Genomic DNA, 18,774 nt, shown 5'->3' with positions numbered 1-18,774 from the left:
TTCGGTCAAATATTGTGGGCATGGATTTAAAATTTTTTTGCATTACAATTTTCTCCGCTCCCATAGTTCTGGTTTAGCGATGTTGTTGCTATAGTTGTGTTTGTTGTTATTGTTGCCGAAGTTGTGCACAGGCTGGTTTCAGCAGATGGCGTCATAGGACCGGCCGATTGTGGTGTGAATCCGGCCTGACTCATGCACTTTTGACGCACTTCGCGTATTTTCAATTGGAGATCTTGTTTTCGCGGAAATACATCGATGTGCTTTTTCTAAAAAGAAAGAAAGCAGGTGAACAATAAAAAAAAACAAGAGAAAGCTTTAACTTCGGTAGCATCGAAGCAATGATACCGTTCACAAATACAAAGATCACCGAGAAGAATGTGATTTTGATAGGTCAATTGTATGGCAGATATATGCTATAGGGAGTCGATCTGAATAATTTTATTGAGGATTTTACCGTTACCTTAGGCATCAACCCGTGCCAAATTTGGTGAAAATATCTCGCCAAATGAAAAAGCTTTCCATACAAACACGTTCAGTTTGTATGACAGCTAAATGGTATAGTGGTCCGATATCGGTGGTTCCGAAAATTGAGCAGCTGCTTGGAGAGAAAAAGATGTGTGCAAAATATCAGATAGATATCTCAAAATCGGATTGACCAGTTCGCGTATATACAAAAGGACAGACTGACGTGACATGGCTAAATTAATTCGCTTTCTTCTGGGTGTTACAAATTTCGTGGCAAACTTATTATACCCCGTTCGGAGTATAAAGAATATACAAAGAGATATCAATGCATCAATGCACATACATATATGCTATCCCCTGAGTAACGCATATTAAGTTTATCTCGTAGTTTGCTTGCGTATTAACTTTATTGTCTAACTGCTTACAAATTCGATAACAAACTTATTACCCAACGCTAAAGGTATCGTTGTTGTTTCTGAATATTTGTTATTATAAATCTTTTCAACGATTAACGCGGCGAGAAATTTCTTTTATATAATTTATTTTAAATACAATAAATGAGTATGTCTTCATGTTGCATACCTGAAAAGCCATTGTAGCTTGAGTTGATGGAAACATGCCGTGTTCGTTGAAAAGTTGATAAACAAACTTGCGACGTATTTCCAATACTTTACGATGACCCTTCTCGCTCGCATCGGATCGTGCACTTTGTAAAGGGGTTTGTGGAGTACGCGGCGAACGGTCTGTCTCATCGGAGTTTTCCAAATCTATAATTAAGTCAAGTTCAACATGAAAAATCCGTATACACTTAACAAGCCAGTAATTGGTTTAGCACTTACTTAGCTGTTCAATGTTGAAATCGGGCCCAAAGAAACGCTGTGACGGCGTTGATGGCAAGGATGCTGTCTCAATGGCTGATTCATCCTCGCACACGACTACAAATAAATAATGTTGAATATTGTTAATCAGTATGCGTTTATACCAAATTGTTACTTACGCTTTTTTGGTGGCACAATTGGCTGTGGTGGATTCTTCTTTCGATAATTAGTGCCGTAGACGCGTGGCGATGATGGCACTGCGATGGCGCTGGGAGATAGGCAATCCTCGGGTTTGAACTGTGGCAATGCCTGATATTTCTTCTCGAAATCAACTTGTTTTAGGACGCTGTATAAGTAGAAAAAGAAATATATATAAGAAATTTAAGTATTTATTAAACGTTGATTTTCCATGGAACGGCACTCACTTATCCATGTCATCGTTTTTCTTTTTGGTCGCTGATGCTGATTTTAACGGCGACTTGGGGTTCAACATACCGCTTAAATCACTCACGCTACCGACACTGCTATTGCTATTAACCGCCGATGGTGTAGTTGGCATTTGTTCATCGCTGTTGGGCGTGTTCGTTGACGAGGTGGGTGTGGGCAGCGCTGATGTCATCGAACTGACAACCGTGTTCACATTACCAATAATCGGCGATGATGAGTCCACCATAATAGGCGAATTCAAATTCCTCATAGAGTTGCACCCCATCAGAACAGTTGTAGCAAATGTGTTATTATTGCTATTATCGCTAGCTGTGTTGTTTGAAGCTGCAATTGTTTTATAATAGGAAATAATATGGACGTACTAAGAATATAACCTAAATACTGATTAGTACATACAAAAATTTTTACGTCGCGGGAATTTCGCACGTCCCAGTTGCGCAGGCGTTGGTGCTAAAATGAATTGCTGTCTGCCACCAATGTCATTCTGCTCATCCTCGGCGTCCAAAGCTGAAGTGGAGCTGCTATCTGTGCTGCGTTTACCAGCCGAGTCCGGTGGATTCATTGCGAAAGTTGAAGACAAGCACGCCGATTTCGGAGTGGTAGGTAAAGATTTGCAAGACGGTGATTTTGGTGTAGATTCTGCCAAGGGGTAAAATTAAATATAAAATATGTATAGTTAAAAATACAGAATAAATGCCCACAAACCAGTATAATTGTGCAGTAAAATAGCGTTGTTGTTGTTGGTATTTGATAACGCACTACCGCCACTTATATTTGTATTCACACCGTAAGTCGTTTGGCCATTGTTCTTCTTGTAATTGGGGTACGAGATTGGAGTTGGCTTAATTGGCCCACAAGAAACATTGCCGGCGCCGGCGATACTGCCTGCTGATTCTGTTAGTTGTGGCATTGGTAGAAGAGCGACCTGGAGAAATAGTTCACTTTTATTATTTTTATTTATACTTGGCTATATTTATAAACTCACCTGATTTAACATATTGTTAACTGTGAAAAGTATTTGCTTCTGGCCGCTTGCGATTCCGCCATTACCACCAGCCGTTGTTGCGAGTATTTGTGTTGGCGTCATGACTGGAGTGCTGGTAAAACAGGAGCCCGCGGTCGAGCTGTTGGCTACGCTAGCCGATGCAGGTGACGAAGGCACCGATGATGCAGCTGCGTTGGCTGTGGAATTAACAACAGTTGCAATATTTGAGTTGAACATTAAAATCGAAGTGCTACCACCGCCGTTGCCTTCGATGCTGCCACTGCCACTTTTGACGTCAGCATTGAAGGCGGCGGTCCCGCTAGTTGTTGCTATTGTGTCGTTGCTGCTGAAAGTGAATATGTTATTGAGGTTGTTGTTGTTATTGCTGCTGCTGCTGCTGTTAGTCGCATTAGTAATTGTAATGATACTGTTATTATTGTTCTTGATATTGCTGCCACTACCGCTGCCACAGCCCAAACGTGTAGCGGTTGCCGTGAGTGATGATGCCGTACTCAATAGCGTTAGCGTGCTACCAATTGGCGGTGCATTGCCACCACCACCAATTCCTACACTGCCGTTGCTCATTGCGACAATATTGCCGCTATGGTTGCTATTCGAAGAGCATGAGGTTGCGGCGAGTATGCGTGCGTTCGCCGGAAGCGTAATCTTGTTGCAAGAATTCACGCTGATCAGCGACAATGGACGCAAAGTGGTCGCAACACTATTCGAATGTTTGACTGTAATAGGTGTGGAGGGGGTCGAATTAATATTTAACGCGTTTGGATTGACAGTTCCACTGGCTTTGTTGGGGCCGGCGTTGCTATTAGTGGCCAATACGTAGGTGTATGTGGCTGGCCCATTGCCAGCGTCTGACAACTTCTTCAATTTATGCGGCAATAACTGAGCAGTGGAACTGCTGGCATAACGCTGTGCATCAGTTATCACCAGCATCGTCGGTGGTTGTTGAATTGTGATCGCTGGTGTTTTAATGTTGGAAGTTGCATCAACAGCTGATGTCTCCGCATCGGTCTCGTTTATCTGCACGTCTTTCACCGCCTCCATTACCATCGAGTCGCACAGAATGGTGGAGCGGGTAGCTGTTGGGTTTTTATTAAACACATCTTTACCATTTGTGATGAGATTTGAATTGTTATTAAAACAGCCGTTTTTAATTGTAAACAGTTTTTTGGCAATCGTTGTTGTTGTCGTTGGAGCCGGCGGTTTTGTTATAGATGACAGAATTGGCGTGTCATTGTTATTGTTGTTGTTGTTAGCATTGTACGAGGAGCAATGAGAGGGGAAAACATTAATTTTGTCAGTTTGCGAGGAGGATGAAACTGTTGTTGATGTGGATGTGGATGTAAGAGTTGATGATGAGGATATAAGGGATGAGCAGTTGGTGTTTGATACTGTGGTAGACGCAGGCAAAGTGAGCGGTGATATCATGGTTGCGCTCCTAGTTGCTTTGTTGAAAAACAAAGGTGGCGGTGTAGAGCTTAGTGAATGTGAATTCGAGTGGGGATTGGAATGTGGATGATGATGATGGTGATGGTGGTGTGTACGAATAATTGCGAACTGAGCAGTACTGGGTACAGCTGGCACGAGTTGTTGTAATGCCGGTGAGGCATTCAACGATTGCCGTCTGAGCTTCGGCGATAGTTGCTCATTAACACCAAAGGGTGTAGGTACGCGTGTTATTACTGTAGGCGGTGTCTCCACCCGCCGCTGATGTAAATACTTTAACTGACGATGTGGTGAGTTGTGCTGTTGTTGTGGTGTCAATGAACGAACGATAGTGAATTGTCTTCGTTTCAATGGTGGGGGCCGATCAGCCACTGGGTCAACCGTGCTCACAGCCAAAATTGATGAAAACGTTTTCGTTGTTGGTGTTCTGCTGTAGTTAGGCGTTGTGGGTGTGCTGGTTAAACGTAATTTTGGTATCGTATAGAATTCTATATCATCAAAATCGGTTTCGGTCTCGTAAGCATCGTAGTCATCATCGACGACGTCAGAAACGTCGTGCAAACGAGTATCTTTGCGGCGCTCTGTGGCTTTTGCGACCAACAACTGACTTGCTGCATTCATATATTACCGAATTTTAATTTTCGCAAAATGCAAATATATATGTATGTGTTGATGATGATTTGGTAAACAATTAATGCACATGTAGGCATGGCATGGTCAATGGTTAGTTGTGAAGAATGATGAAGAGAGAGAAAGAAATAGAGAGAGACAGCAACTTTTGATTTGCTAGAAAACACGTAAAAATGCTATTGCATATGGAAAAAATATTAAAAATAAAAATAAAAATGAAGATGGATTCTTTTAAAACATGGACCTAATAATTGGTTGAAAATTAAGTAACAATTAATGAAATACTAAGGATGCTTATGAAAATGATGGGTGGTGGCATATTGATTTAGGAAATTTATACAATTTTTTAAACAGCTGATTGATAAGGATTCAAAAATCAACGAAGTAGCTAAAATAAACGGGAAATAAAAATCAAATTATAGCAGTACATATAAACCGAAAATAGATCACAATAGCAACAACTGAAAAAGAATTATGATAAATCATAACAACTTATTATTTTATAATATATAAATTATAAGAACTGATAATACATGTATAGAGTTCGTGAATACCTTTACTACCCTCCATGGTATTAGGACTGCGTAATGGGTGTCCTGTTGTCTGTTGGGTCTTTTGATTCAGACCCGCTGCTGCGCCCATTGGTACATTGAAAGTGAATACGCTATTTACATTTGCACCGCCGCCATTCATTTTGTATGGCGAAGGTAACTCTTGCTTGATATCCTCCTGCTTTATATGCAGTGGTTGCAGCTGCTGTTCGTCTATCTTTGTGCTTTTCGGGCTTATGGGCATGGTTTTGAACGCACCGCCTACATGAGAACAAATACGAATATTGTTATAAATTAACACATTTTAACACATAAGAAAGTTGCATATTATGAAAATACAATAGAAAAGCATTATGCCATGTCGCCACCGTTAACAGTGCGCTCAAATATTATGCACAACGAAATTAAATGTGTTCCATTAAAAACGCTTTTCAAAAACAATTTAAAAAAAACCTATGCAACCACTTTTCAAAATTGTATTTCGTTTATAATTTATTGCGCTCGCCTGTTGGTTGGAATGGTGTTACACCGATTGGGTTCTTCGGACTGTTGTATGAATACTTCGGCAGCTGCTGTGGACTAAGAATGCTACTTTCAATGCTGGAAGCATATGGCTTGATGGGTTTCGGTTTCAATGTAATATCTCGCTCAGTGTTCACGTTAAGCGCGTTATTGCTAGAAGTGCTGAGCGCTAATATTTCCTCCGATTTATTTTGGCTTTCATTTTTTATGCTAGCTTCCTTCGACATTGAGAGCTTTGAATTGAGAAGAGATTATTATTTAAATATCAAAGTAAAGTTGTGCAATAAATAAGGAAAAAAACTTATTTATTGACAATTATTGCTTAATTTTTAATTTAATTAAAAACAATACAAAATACAATACCAATATTAATTTTGTATAGTCATTATTAACCTTTTCGTTTTCAGCTGAATTTTCACTGTGTACACTCTTCACTGCATTTGTTACGGTTTTTCTGTAATCATAGGCAGTATCTTCAACATCGGAATCGGTAACGCGTTCACGACACTTTAAATCTATTTGCTTCAATGCAGATTCCTGCTGTTGAGATCCTAAATTGCAGTTATTGCTGCTCAGCTTACTGTTTGTGGCTTCATCTACCACCAGCATCTACAGCGAAACGCATATTTAAAACAATTTTGATATAATAATTAATGAAGTAAAATATATAAATGTTTTAGTAATTCGTGTAACTTACGTGTTCATCGTCGGACTGTTGGGTTTCGTTTGGCTGCACCAACTCTGCTTTAATACTTGTCTTTTCTTCTTTCACTTGACCCAGAGTTTCCTCAATTGTAAGTGGTATGATATCGGTTTGAGAATCGATGGCGGTGTTGCTTGAAGCACTTGCTGAACCGGGACTATGTATTGGCAAGTCGATGCCGTCACTACTGTCCAAAGGCCCTCCACAAGTTTCCCCCTTGCCAGAACTAGAGGACTTACGACGGTCTTTCGAACACCATTTCCAATGTGGATGCATCTTGAAATGGGCGTCCTTTACCGAACTGGCCAATTCATGATATTTGGCTTTCTGTTCCGGTTTCAAAGCGTACCACCATTCACCTAGAATTTTGCTAACAGTGCGATTGTCTTGGTTCGGATGCTTTTTGTGAACTAGTTTACGATGTTTTTTAGAGAAAATCATAAAGGCGTTCATAGGGCGTCGGATTTTGTCTGGTTCTGGACTGGAGGGTTCCTTGTCAATGGCACAATTTCCTCCTCCGGCAGTTGATTTTGCCTGCTGCTGTTGTTGTTGTTGTTGTTGTAATGCGCTGAGCGATTGGGAACGTCGCTTGGCCGCCGAACCGCTATTACCCGATGCTGATGACGTCTTCGCCTCTCCCGTACCCTCATTGCCATATTTATTCTTTGACGAACTGCCATATCTATAGTTATCACTGCTGCTGTTGATGGCGAATCGTGCGTGCTTCGGCTTGGGGTGCGCTGGTGCCATTGGTTCGAATACATCATCATCTAATTGATCGTCGTTATCTTCTTGTGGTACGCTGCTTTTGCCCCCGCTACTACTAGATGTGCCTGCTCCATTATTTTTATTAAAAGTATTATTCTTGGCGGCCGCCGCATCACTTGTTGAGAAATTCAGCGGTTTTTCGGGTGAGTCTAAGTCGGCCGTCATTTTATGACCGACGCTCATACTATGATTGCTGAGATTGTTGTGGGCGCCATGGTGATTTATCAAATTAATTCCTTGTGTTGTTTGCTGTTGCTGTTGTTGTGGAGGTGGTGTTTCCGCCGTTGGCGGTATGATGCCGGCTATTGTAAAATTGGTCGGTTTAACGGGGGACTGACTGATGGTGGGCAACAGCGTTTGCCATTGATATATCGACCCCGGCGGAAATCCTAAATACATAAATAATAGAAAAAAAACACGATTAGTATTAAGTATTGGAAAATTACGACTTTTAGCGCCACATACCGTTTTTTGGAATCGTCTTTTCATTTGAAATCGGTGACGCTGCCGTCTGTTGTTGTAAATTATGCTGATGTGCGGTGGCTAAGAGCGAACTATTGCTCCCACCCACACCCAAACCGCTACTGATCGAAACCAATGTGGGTTGTCCTGTCTGCAACGATGAATTGCCACTCGCTGGCGAGAGCAAAGGCACCAACTGCGTGGGATCGACTATGACAGGATGAAAGGATTGCGGCAATGTCGGTGCTGCGGTGCTACTATGTGTGGAACCATTATTTGCGGCAGCGGCGGCGGCGGCAGCAGGTGAGATCCGTATAACGCTGGTGGTGGCGTGACCAACGCTTGTAACCACAGAAGCAGGTGGCCGAGGTGGTGCAATCACAGCGCTGCTAACGATCGGTTGCGGTGGAGGTGGCCCGCCTGGCGACAGGGATATATGGCTATGCGCGAGTGGCGGTTGCTGCAAATGATGCTGCTGCTGCATGACAGCAGATTGTGCTGGAGATAGTGGTGGCGGTACCTGGTGATGCGCTGAGTGCAGAGAGGAATGATGTATATTGCCAGCGCTTCCGTGCAGCTGCGCAGCTGCTAAATTAGCACTGTTCTGATTGTGTATCACCATAGAGACGGGCGACTGTTGTGGCGGTGGGGCGGTAGCGTTGCCTTGCGCACGCACCGTTTCGGGGCGTATAACTTGTGAATAGCCCACTGTACCATACTGTACGGGGCTAGCTGCTGGCTTCCACTTAGTTGTTTGCGCGTCCGCTGTCACAACGGGGCCACCGCCTATTGGAGTGAAAAAATTTTGGCGATTGGAGACGACTGGCACGGGCGAGTTGGTAACATTCATCGGCGAGGTACCGTGGTTGACAGGCGAAGAATAGCTTGGCGTGGCCGAACGTGAACTGCTCAGTGACACTGTGGAGGATATGAGCAATGCACGTTTAAAGTTAGAATTAAAATATAAAATAATAACAAATAAAAAGACACTGCACATATGCACATAAAATTACTTAAGCATTGAAGATATAAATTTCCAGCGACGTCATCTCTGGGCAAAAAAATATTTAAATTCATTTTCGGGCGTATAGTTAATGAGCACGGGTACGTAACTGATTTTTATATTATTTCACTTCTAACACTTTGTATTCTATAAATAATTAATATTTTTATGCATATTTAGGCAAATTCAAACTTTGCACAAAGAATATGTTGCAGTTTTCCCGCTCCAGCGGTGATTTTTACTTGGCGTTTTAGTTTCGTTTCTGCAAACGTCAGTTCAACACTAATCTCTCGTATTTTGTATATTTTCCTACACATATGAACGCTATAGCATCCTCTTGAAAATCTGCACTTCACACTTTTCTTATTTAGTGTTTTTGTTCTTTCGCACATTTGCAATTTACCTGCTGACATGAAAGGAGGGGCTCAAGGCCATAATTTCAACAATATATTACATGTGAATCAATGTTCATTTTCAGGTACTTGAAAATGTTGTTGCCACTGTTTTTCTCTGGTCAATCTCATGTATTGTTTTAGTTGTTGGAAAAAGAATGGAATAGAGAGTTTGTTTTTGTAGGTGTAAATTGATGGTTAAGAAAAGTTAGTTTTCAAGTGCTCAATACTTAAAACACCGTTTACAGGGATGCTTTAACAATATACACAGCGTTTGCTCATTATTCTTAAGTACATGTGGATTAGTTTCCGAAACTGAGAAACTGATATACTACTGAAGTTATGATGTACAACTGCTTGGATGTATGAAGCGATTTTATTTTGCTTGCTTGAAGCGAGGTATAAAGTCGGTGTATCGGAAAAATTCTTTTACTCTTTAAATATTTTACCTTAAAGTTTTTGTAATGTAAAAATTAATCACATAATACTATGTTCACACGAGGACTCTGTTTTTCATTATTAGCATGCACTCTTTTGGTGTCTCCTTATTTCGTTCATACGAGTCTGAAAATTTTCTGAATTTTCTTTCATATCTCACATACGTAAATTCTTGCATACTTCATGTATACGGTGCACAAAAATATTTTCGATTAGATAAATTTTACTTTACCATGAACGGTTACGAACAAAAACACAAAGCCTAACACGGTACTTTCGTCTTTTCTTGTCGTCCAGTCGCCTATACAAAAACAGGTTTGGACGAGAGAAAAAGTCTTTGTGTGAACACAGTCTGACTAAGCTGATACAATTATTTGATATTGCAGTTGATTTTTTCCCGCTTTTTGCTTATATTACCTAAAATGTTAGCCACATCAGTTTCCTCCTGGTCAGAGCGGCCTGCCGCACGGTAGTTGGGTGACGTTTCTGAGTCGCGCGAAGTGTCTTCATCCACTTGCGTTTTACTGCTCGAACGGCTATTCATATCACTGTTATGAGAAAGTGTCAGTATATCATTAATATATTTGAAAACTGCAATTGATATGACATACCGAGGAAATCGATTAGCACCATTAGGCCGAAAAGCATTGCCTTTCTGATTAAGATGGCGCGAGCACAAACCACGACGCTGAGATTCCTTGGAGCACATACCACATAGGCGACGCCATTGTTTGCCATTGTATTTTTTGCGCACTCCGGATTCTGACTGAACAATATCACCCTTATTGAAGCGATGCGGTGTGGTTCCTTGAGATCTGCAATCGTATAAGTATAATGACAAAAATATTAAAATTTTATAAGTGACACTATTTGCGACGTTACCTTGGGGTGCTTGATGTGCTGCCGCGGCTCTGTACACTGCTGCGCTTACTGCCCGCCGATAACTTCTCGGGGTCGCCATCGCCAAGCGTGTAACCATCTATTTGCACACCCTTTAATTCGTCATCCGATTCGAATTCATCGTATTGCCGTGACTGGCGCCGCTGTAGATCATCTGATGGCGATTGTGAGAGCTGATGGCTGTTGCTGCTGCTGCTGCCGCCACCCAACTGCAATTGCTGTTGCGAAACAACAATTTCAGGTAGCGACGCCGTGGCAATGTTGCCGTTACCGTTTATCTTGCCAATCGCTCCCGCATTGTGGGCGTTCACAAGCAATGACTGCCCACTACCACCTACAGTTTGGAAGGGTGAGGTGGCAGTCGTCCGATAATACTCTTCTTGCTTCTGCAGATGCTGCTGTGCGGCACTATATGACGTCATGTGTGCGGGCAGCTGTTGTGAGCCCGCTACCGTAAGGTGTGCCGGAACTTTGCTGTCATAACGTGTAGCCACGTAACTCAGCTGTGGATGATGGTGACCGGCACTGGTTTTGTGTGTCGCTGACCCTGAAGTACCGCTGCCACCGGTAGTGCGCTGTTGATGTGGAGACGTGAGCAGCGCTGAATGTGCACCGCCTGCCTTATGAGTGCCAAAAACATGAGTGTGGTGTTGCTGTGGAAAAGGTGAAAGCTCACGCAATTCGTCCCACCATGGCGGTAGCAGCAGTCGCAAATCTGCCCGTTTAACCGTTTTGAACTATAATTGTAGCATATGTTAGTATTTTAATTTATTTAATATATTTTACTTTTACACTTCTGATGTATGTATGTATTTTTTTGTAGATAATATAAATTTCATTACTTACTATTGGTGTCGAATCCGTGAGAATTTGAACGGTGAACTGTTTTGTGTTTGGATTGATGGCCGTAACAGTGCCCTCCACAAAAACGTAACCGGAACGACCTTCTATCTGACTGCGCACACAAACTCGAGTGTCCACATTAATCTAAAGAAATGAGAAGAACAAAGAGTATTTTAATTACACCACTTATTTGGCTTGTCATTCAATATATAGTAGGTCTAATTCATTGCTGACAACAACTTGCTTGTATGCTTCGACTTACATCAGCTAATGGTGGACTAGCGTCCAATATCACATTGAAACGCCCATTGCCCAAAACGTCCGTATAGGGTTGTGTGCAATTTTCCGGCGGATCGAATTCGACTGTAATTGAATTTGGTGTAGCAGCTGAAGGTGGTCTGCCATTGGCATCTGCGCTACTGCAGCTGCCGTTGTACGATGTCGTGTGTCGTATAATACCCGATGCATAGAAGTTATTTAATTTGGCCAATACGCGCGTATTTGACCATTCGCTGAGATCCAAATTAGCAACTAGCGGCGGCTGCTGCTGCTGTTGCAGATGCTGCGTGGTAACCACTGCCTGTGGTTGTTGCAAATGCTGCTGATAGGTGTGGCGTTGTTGTTGTTGCAACGCAGTATTGCTTGTAGAAGTCAGAGTGCGATTACTGCCGGTGCTGTGAGTCACACTCAACACATTTTGCAGCTTGTAATTACTTGACGGCTGTGTGCTGGAGACAAATTTTAAAATTAAACAAAATATACTATATATAATTATAACAAACAGTTACTGCCTCACCTTGTTATGATGATGCGTTTCTCGGGGCTTTCTAGGGAGGCGGCGCCTCGTCCAACCGCCGTTACAACTGTAGCTCCACTGTTACCGTTGACGCCAGCGCCAACTACAACTCCTGCCGGCAATGTTATGGTGGAATGTGTCGCCGTTGTCACCGGACTCACAATCATCGATGTTGCTGGTGAGTGCTGTTGTTGTTGTTGTTGTTGTTGAACAGTCGAACGTATCGCTGTATGGAGCATATCCGCCGGTGTCGCGTCTTCATTCGCACCACTTGTTGTTGTAGCGGGCCACGAAACTTTGCTATTGCAGCTTGTAACAACAATATTTGCTGTTGCTGCTGATGATATTGCACTTGTTGTGGCTGCCCCGTTGCCGTTCTTCAAGCTCGCCGAAGTTAAGATACCGTTACTGTTCTCGGCATTAACATTAATGTTTTTATTCGTCGAAATTGGCTTGCTATCATGCCATAATGTGTTTGTTGTGGATATCGACGACGTTGCTGCTGCGCTATCGCAGTGGTGCTGTGGTTGTGGTGAAGTTTGCTGTTGCCGGTCCAGCTCGGCTGGATCGAATTTCCGCTTCTTCGGATGTTGCCGCGGCGCCGACTGTTGGCTATTGAGGCTAGCGGGCGGGTGTTGTTGGTGATAGAGAGCATTTTGATGTTGCCTTTGTTGTTGTATTTGTTGCTGATCGGCAGCATACGTATTAACATGGTTCGTCGTTGTTGCTGATGCGACAGAAGAGGATACGGACGCTGATGATGTGCTGGTGGTTGCTGTTGCTGCCAAGGATGGTATTACCATTTTGCTGAGCGATGCAACAGCAATACGTTTCGCACACGGCTCCTCCTCCTCCTCTTCCACCTCCTCAGCGTCTAGAGTAAACTGTTGTCCACGTTGTTTTAAAATTTGTTCGGGTTCAGCGCGGAAAAAAGTCTCGTGTTCTTTTTGATGATTTTGCGTAGATTTTTTGCCGTTCGGTTGTTCTTGCTGTAATTGCAATTGCTGTTTTGCTACGTACAAAGCGGCCGTGGTTGCTGTTGCTCGGGCTGAAACCGCTTTGACCATTTTTCAGATGTTGCACGAAACATCGAAGTAAGCATTGGCAGACTTCACTGCAAAGTCCGCGCTGTCAAGAGCAACAATGGTCCACACGTAATGTAATTTGTTTGCGGTGAAGTCTTATGAAAGTTTCAAAAATGGCATCTGCAAAAATTATAGGAAATGTTTAATTATAAATATACACATGCACAAACATAAATTTTAAAAAATTAATTATACTATGTATGTAAGAGTCAATTGTAGCTTACAACGAGCAAGAGTTACACATCTATCTCTTGAAAAATCAAATACGTCATGTCAACAACTAAATGCCATCATCGTGTGCTGTTGCCAGTCAACCACCTTGTGGCAGACCACCATCAGAAATGGATCAATACTCCCACTTGTCTGGCTCGTCAGTATGCATTTGCGTGCAATTTGTTATACCATCATTGCTGACTTTCCATGCCATGCCTTGTCACCACATTAAATCTCTAGGTGGGCGTGGCAGTATAGTAGTCGTAGTCATTCGTCATCCGCAAGGCTTAACTCGCTTAACATGTATATTTTCCGTAACTTCGGCCTTCAATTTGTAAAAGCAAAACGATCACAAAGTTGACATTTGCGCTAACATACAACACACTAAATATGTAGAAATAGCCTACCTTAACCTACGTCAACATATAACCAACTAACACATGGTATTGGGAGAAGTATAAACCAATTTGAGCATAAATAGAACTATGACAACTCCTACACATACCACTCACTCAGAATAAAAGGACACGATAGGAGTGGAGCATAAGCAGACGCTAGATGTGACAGTGTATGTTTTGTAACTAGCTAACTACTGTAGGTGCAGCTCAATCAGGCGGCTATGCTTGCTGAATGGATGTTCGTGAGGATAACACAGGAGTGTGTCTGCAGCTGCGAAGTGGGGAGTCGCGAAGCGGTCGATACACAAAAACTACCAGCGAAGTGGGTGCTAAGTTGGCTTCTCTTCTCCTGCACATTCTATGCTCGTTCACCAACAAACGCACACCGCCCAACACAAGTTGTCGGTGCTCAATTGCGTCACCATATATCAAGTTCTCGTTGCAAAACCGTCAACGCGCCAAGCAGACTGAACTAAAATGCAGCTGTGTAGTGCATAGAAGAGAAGGAAATAAGTGCGGCGCTGATGATGATTGCGAGTGGTTGGTGTTAGTATGAATTCCTCCAGTTGGCGAGTGGAAATGCACAAATATCAGCCAAGGTGACTGGGCGGTTGCGACGGAGTTCAAAAAACTGACTAGTTTGCGCGCCAAAGAGAATTGCAAGCATGAAACAAGAGAGTAGAGAGACTAAAATATTTATGAAAAATAGGGCTGTTGAAGTAGAAACGAATTTCAAGTGCCATTCATGGGCTGGTTCGTGTTCATCTAGGATTTTGTGTTGATTACAAGTAGGCTGCTTGAATATCACCATACCGCTGAAATCTTCTGTTTAATAGCGGTGCAGAGAGTCTATTTTAAACAAACAAAAAATGTGTATGCGCGAATCGCACGTGAGGGAGTAAATAAAAAATAGAGCATGCTTGCAATAAGGAGTAAAGAGGGTTGACTTAACAAGGCGAAAAATGGTTGTATAAAATATCTGGCTGCATCAGCCAAATTTGAAATAGCACTAATTTTTAGTACTTTCAGTTTTGGTGATTGAGTCCGTTTGTCAAAAATCGTTGAAAACTCTGCTCTCAAATGACTATCACTAAAATGTGAAAATTGAGATGTTTAGAATTAACTCTTTTTATTCGAAAATGGCACATGTTTATCCACATAATAGTTTTAACCTTTAGTATACCCTCAACAGGTTATATTAAGTTCGCTACGAAGTTTTTAATACCCAAAAGGAAACGTCGGAGAGGGTCAAAGTATATATATTGGGTAGTCGAAAAAGTCTTTTCGTATTTTGTCAATAGATGTTGCAGTCGTATATCTCCAGTGCATTGTGCCATACCATATAGTGTTGGAAAGGTGAGAATTTAAGCTTCATTTAACCAAAAAAAACTTAAATTCGGGGAAGTTGAAAAAATGTTACAGCTGTTCATGAGTGAAAATAATGAAGAAATTCACTATATTTTGAGAATTTTGTATAAAAAAGGAAAGAAGAAGAATGCCACGAAAGCCACCAATGAAATTTTTGATGTTTACGGAGACGATGTTGTATCAGTTAGTGTAGCACAACAATGGTTCCCTCGAAATTTCGATTTATACTGATGAAAGTTTTACACTGATGGAATAATGTCTCTAGCGGAAAAATGGCAAAAAGTGGTCGATCAAAATGGTACATACATATGTATGTATTTATTTATTTATTAGTATAAATATAAAAAAATAAGTAGAAGTTTGATTATACAGAAGTGAATAAAATAGAGATAAGCGTTTGGAGTTCGAAAAACCGTCGTAAACCATGCTATCGAGGTTTGGTCAAAATTAATTTTTATTGACGAAAAGAAGTTCAACATACTTGGACCTGATTGTGGCAAGAAAGTGAATTCCAAATTGCAAAGGAAAAACACAATATGCTAGGTTAAGCGCGGTGTGGAAATGTACTATGTACGGCTGTAGGTGTGCAAACTGTGTTGGAAACATGCAGTTCATCACTGATAAAATTAATCACCGGCAATATATTCAAATATTGTCCAAATGTTGGAGCGGATATATTCGGACTTTCCGGCCGTTACATATTTCAACAGGACAACGACCCGAAACATAATTTTTGAGTTTACATAAAATTTTAAACTACAATATAGCAATGAAATAAGATATTTTAATAATAATAACACTTTTGCAAGAATTGTAGGCAATTTCCTACTTTACATTAATTTTTCGAATACTTTTGTGAGGCTCTGTATGTATGTATATAATTGCACTTCACCAAATTAATATTTTGTAGACTTTATACGAGTAGCCAAATTGAGACAATCCAATTAGGTCGAATCTTGTGGTTTAATTAAAGGAAAAGCATTAAAGAACCACGGTATTTTATCGGACAATAGCGGCTGACCGGCAGTTGCAAGTTTCGAATTTGCTTCATAACCTCTGTGTGTCAGCTGGACTTTGTTCACGCAGCCAGTTTCAGCAACAGCGTATATAAATGATGCAGAAGAAAGTATTGCCAAAACAAAAGAACATGCATCAGCGGGCGCGAACAACCCTAGTAGGTGCTACACGCGACTCACTGAAAGGTTAAATTTGCTTTTAATTAACGCACACTCTTAACTTACACCCAACGTTGGGAAATCAATGCTGCGTACGATTTCGGAACTTCTGCAAGCCTTGACATTCAGTTGGTAATCGTAATCGTGTCACGTTTTAAGTGTGTAATTGTACACTGAATGTGCGCGTTTTTAGTGTTTTCGAGTGCAATTTTGAATTGTATGCAAATAAAAAAAAATACACAGAAATATAACTGCACGCTACGAATAGTTTATCGTATCTTCGTTTACTTCGAACTGTCGACATCTGCGACATAACTTAAGAAGTGTTTGACGAGGACTGTTAGATTTCTTGCTGATCGATCAAAACTGCTGCAATTTTATTTGTATGCGTTACAAAGTACTATGCATGCCTATGTATGTATGCACATACATACATATATACAAATGATTAACTAAAAACGAAAGAGCAGCTGGGAAGAAAAGCTTACTGAGTTCTTCTATTTGTGCACATCAACAACGAGAGTGAACCACCATAGTATGCTGTACATGCATTCATGCTAAGAACCCTGCAGGAAATAAAACTATGCTAAACATTAAACAAGTGATTATCGCGATTATAAGCGATTTAAGGTAAGGTTCTGGTAACTTGGGTTCAACCGATTTTTTGGTTAATTTAAAAGTACAATGTCTTGAGAATATACTGTGAAAATTGCAGACAGAAATTCGAAATATTTCGGGAGTTATAACGAGTTTCCTAGAGCGCCTCGGGGTCCTCTCTCTCGGAGTTGTTGAACTTTAAACGCATTTTTATCAATACATTGTTTTTCTGGTCGGCTCGGGTCCTAACTTTTTTTCTACTGAACCGATTGCTTTCAAATTTGAACAGGCTGTTTGTTATTTACTCCTGAAATTTAATTTCAGTAGTTCCGACTAGAATGACATGTCTATAGATTAAGAATAATCAAGAATAGTTGATTTCAGATAACTTCAAGAGCCAAAATCACCCGGGCCACTCACGTGCATTTTTTCGAGGTTCCAACTTCGAGTAACAATAATAATAGTAATAAAGTATTAAATTTTTTCAAATAAATTTTTTTCTTATATTTTCAATATGTAAATAAAAACACTCTAAATATTCAAAATAATTCATTTTTATTTTCCTATAAAAACCACCCTCCAAAGGAGTCATGAAAATAGGCATAAGTTACCAGACTACTAGCTTAAATTTGAATTTTTAAATTGTTATTTTTTAGGTGAAGTGTCTTCTTTACTATAATCTGTAGTAATGCATATTCTGACATCTGGCAAATGTCACTATGTCTTTCCTTGTCTAAAGGTTGGTTGTCTCACAACTTCTGCTCAGTTCTCTTTTAAAACACGGTTACTCTTATCACAACTAAAACTCGTTCTCATTCTGAATTTATTTTTTATTAAACAACCGATAATGCCAGTGAAACTGCTTACATTATTTACTCTGATATTTATTTTCTAAAAACTCTGCATCTACTCGTATATTAATGCTTTTATTATTCGTGTGCTAAACAATTTTAAATGATACTAAAAGTACTTATTTCGTGCATGCTCATTCTTGTATAAGATTCTTGCGGGGCTTGCGACTTCACTAAGTGGCCATTTCTAGTACGCAATGTAGGTCCAAGTATTTTCTACTCACTTAGACTTTATTTGTTTGACGTTTTCTTAGTGAAGCCAATTCATTTGTATAATTGTATACGTCTCCATGTATGTACATATGTATATTAGAGCGGTCGGTTTTTTTTTTTGTAAAATCGGTAGCCAGTAAATGTTCTACGGCTTATTGTGAAGAACTTTGTTTAAGAGACTATGGGCCTAGTCCCGGTGTCGAGCCAGCGATTTTTAAGGCGAAGTTTAAAAAGTCTGAATAAGCGTTTGTACGGGAGATATGTAATATAGTTATCCGATCTGACCGAATCCGACAAATAATCAATAGCGCATCAAAAGTCACCAACGTATTAAATTTCATTCGGATATCTCAAAAACTGACGAAGAAATTTTTATGATCCCTAAAAGATTTCGCCTTAAAAATCGCTGGGGTCTCGATTTTACACCCATAGTCTCTTAAGCAAAGTTTTTCATAATGAACCATAGAACATTTCGCGCATACGCGATTTTATAGGAAAAAACTCGACCCGCTCTAATGTACATACATAGTATATGTATGTATGTATGAGGGTTTATATGCATGGAAGGAAGTCGGAGATATTCGCGCATTTGATGATTAAAAAACCACAACCGGTCGCTGACTCATCTAACTGAACCAGAAGCGAGCGACTAACACTATATGTAATTGACACATGTAAATACATATG

The 18,774-nt window shown here is 40.7% G+C and overlaps 1 protein-coding gene across 2 annotated transcripts in view; it reads right to left on the bottom strand.

Annotated features, from left to right (window-relative positions):
• LOC126767652 (putative transcription factor capicua) overlaps positions 1-18,774 on the bottom strand; it is a 69,483-nt gene that overhangs the window by 6,534 nt on the left and 44,175 nt on the right. Inside the window, exons 3-21 of one of the 2 annotated variants that reach the window (XM_050485133.1) lie at positions 12,188-13,392; positions 11,654-12,119; positions 11,395-11,535; positions 10,531-11,285; positions 10,260-10,463; positions 10,066-10,196; positions 7,819-8,733; positions 6,580-7,742; positions 6,246-6,491; positions 5,866-6,115; positions 5,364-5,621; positions 2,716-3,836; positions 2,436-2,655; positions 2,127-2,369; positions 1,709-2,054; positions 1,463-1,629; positions 1,305-1,400; positions 1,048-1,232; positions 47-266 (exon numbers count right to left, since the gene is read on the bottom strand). In XM_050485133.1, coding sequence (XP_050341090.1) covers positions 47-266; positions 1,048-1,232; positions 1,305-1,400; positions 1,463-1,629; positions 1,709-2,054; positions 2,127-2,369; positions 2,436-2,655; positions 2,716-3,836; positions 5,364-5,621; positions 5,866-6,115; positions 6,246-6,491; positions 6,580-7,742; positions 7,819-8,733; positions 10,066-10,196; positions 10,260-10,463; positions 10,531-11,285; positions 11,395-11,535; positions 11,654-12,119; positions 12,188-13,254 — 8,194 coding nt within the window. In that variant the 5' untranslated portion in view covers positions 13,255-13,392. The remainder of the gene's footprint in view (positions 1-46; positions 267-1,047; positions 1,233-1,304; positions 1,401-1,462; positions 1,630-1,708; positions 2,055-2,126; positions 2,370-2,435; positions 2,656-2,715; positions 3,837-5,363; positions 5,622-5,865; positions 6,116-6,245; positions 6,492-6,579; positions 7,743-7,818; positions 8,734-10,065; positions 10,197-10,259; positions 10,464-10,530; positions 11,286-11,394; positions 11,536-11,653; positions 12,120-12,187; positions 13,393-18,774) is intronic. The other variant, XM_050485134.1, reaches the window with a different exon arrangement.

Source organism: Bactrocera neohumeralis, chromosome 2, assembly GCF_024586455.1.
Source record: "Bactrocera neohumeralis isolate Rockhampton chromosome 2, APGP_CSIRO_Bneo_wtdbg2-racon-allhic-juicebox.fasta_v2, whole genome shotgun sequence".
Taxonomy (NCBI): domain Eukaryota; kingdom Metazoa; phylum Arthropoda; class Insecta; order Diptera; family Tephritidae; genus Bactrocera; species Bactrocera neohumeralis.
Note: the sequence above shows the minus strand (reverse complement) of the source record. Positions and strands in the feature narration are given on the sequence as shown.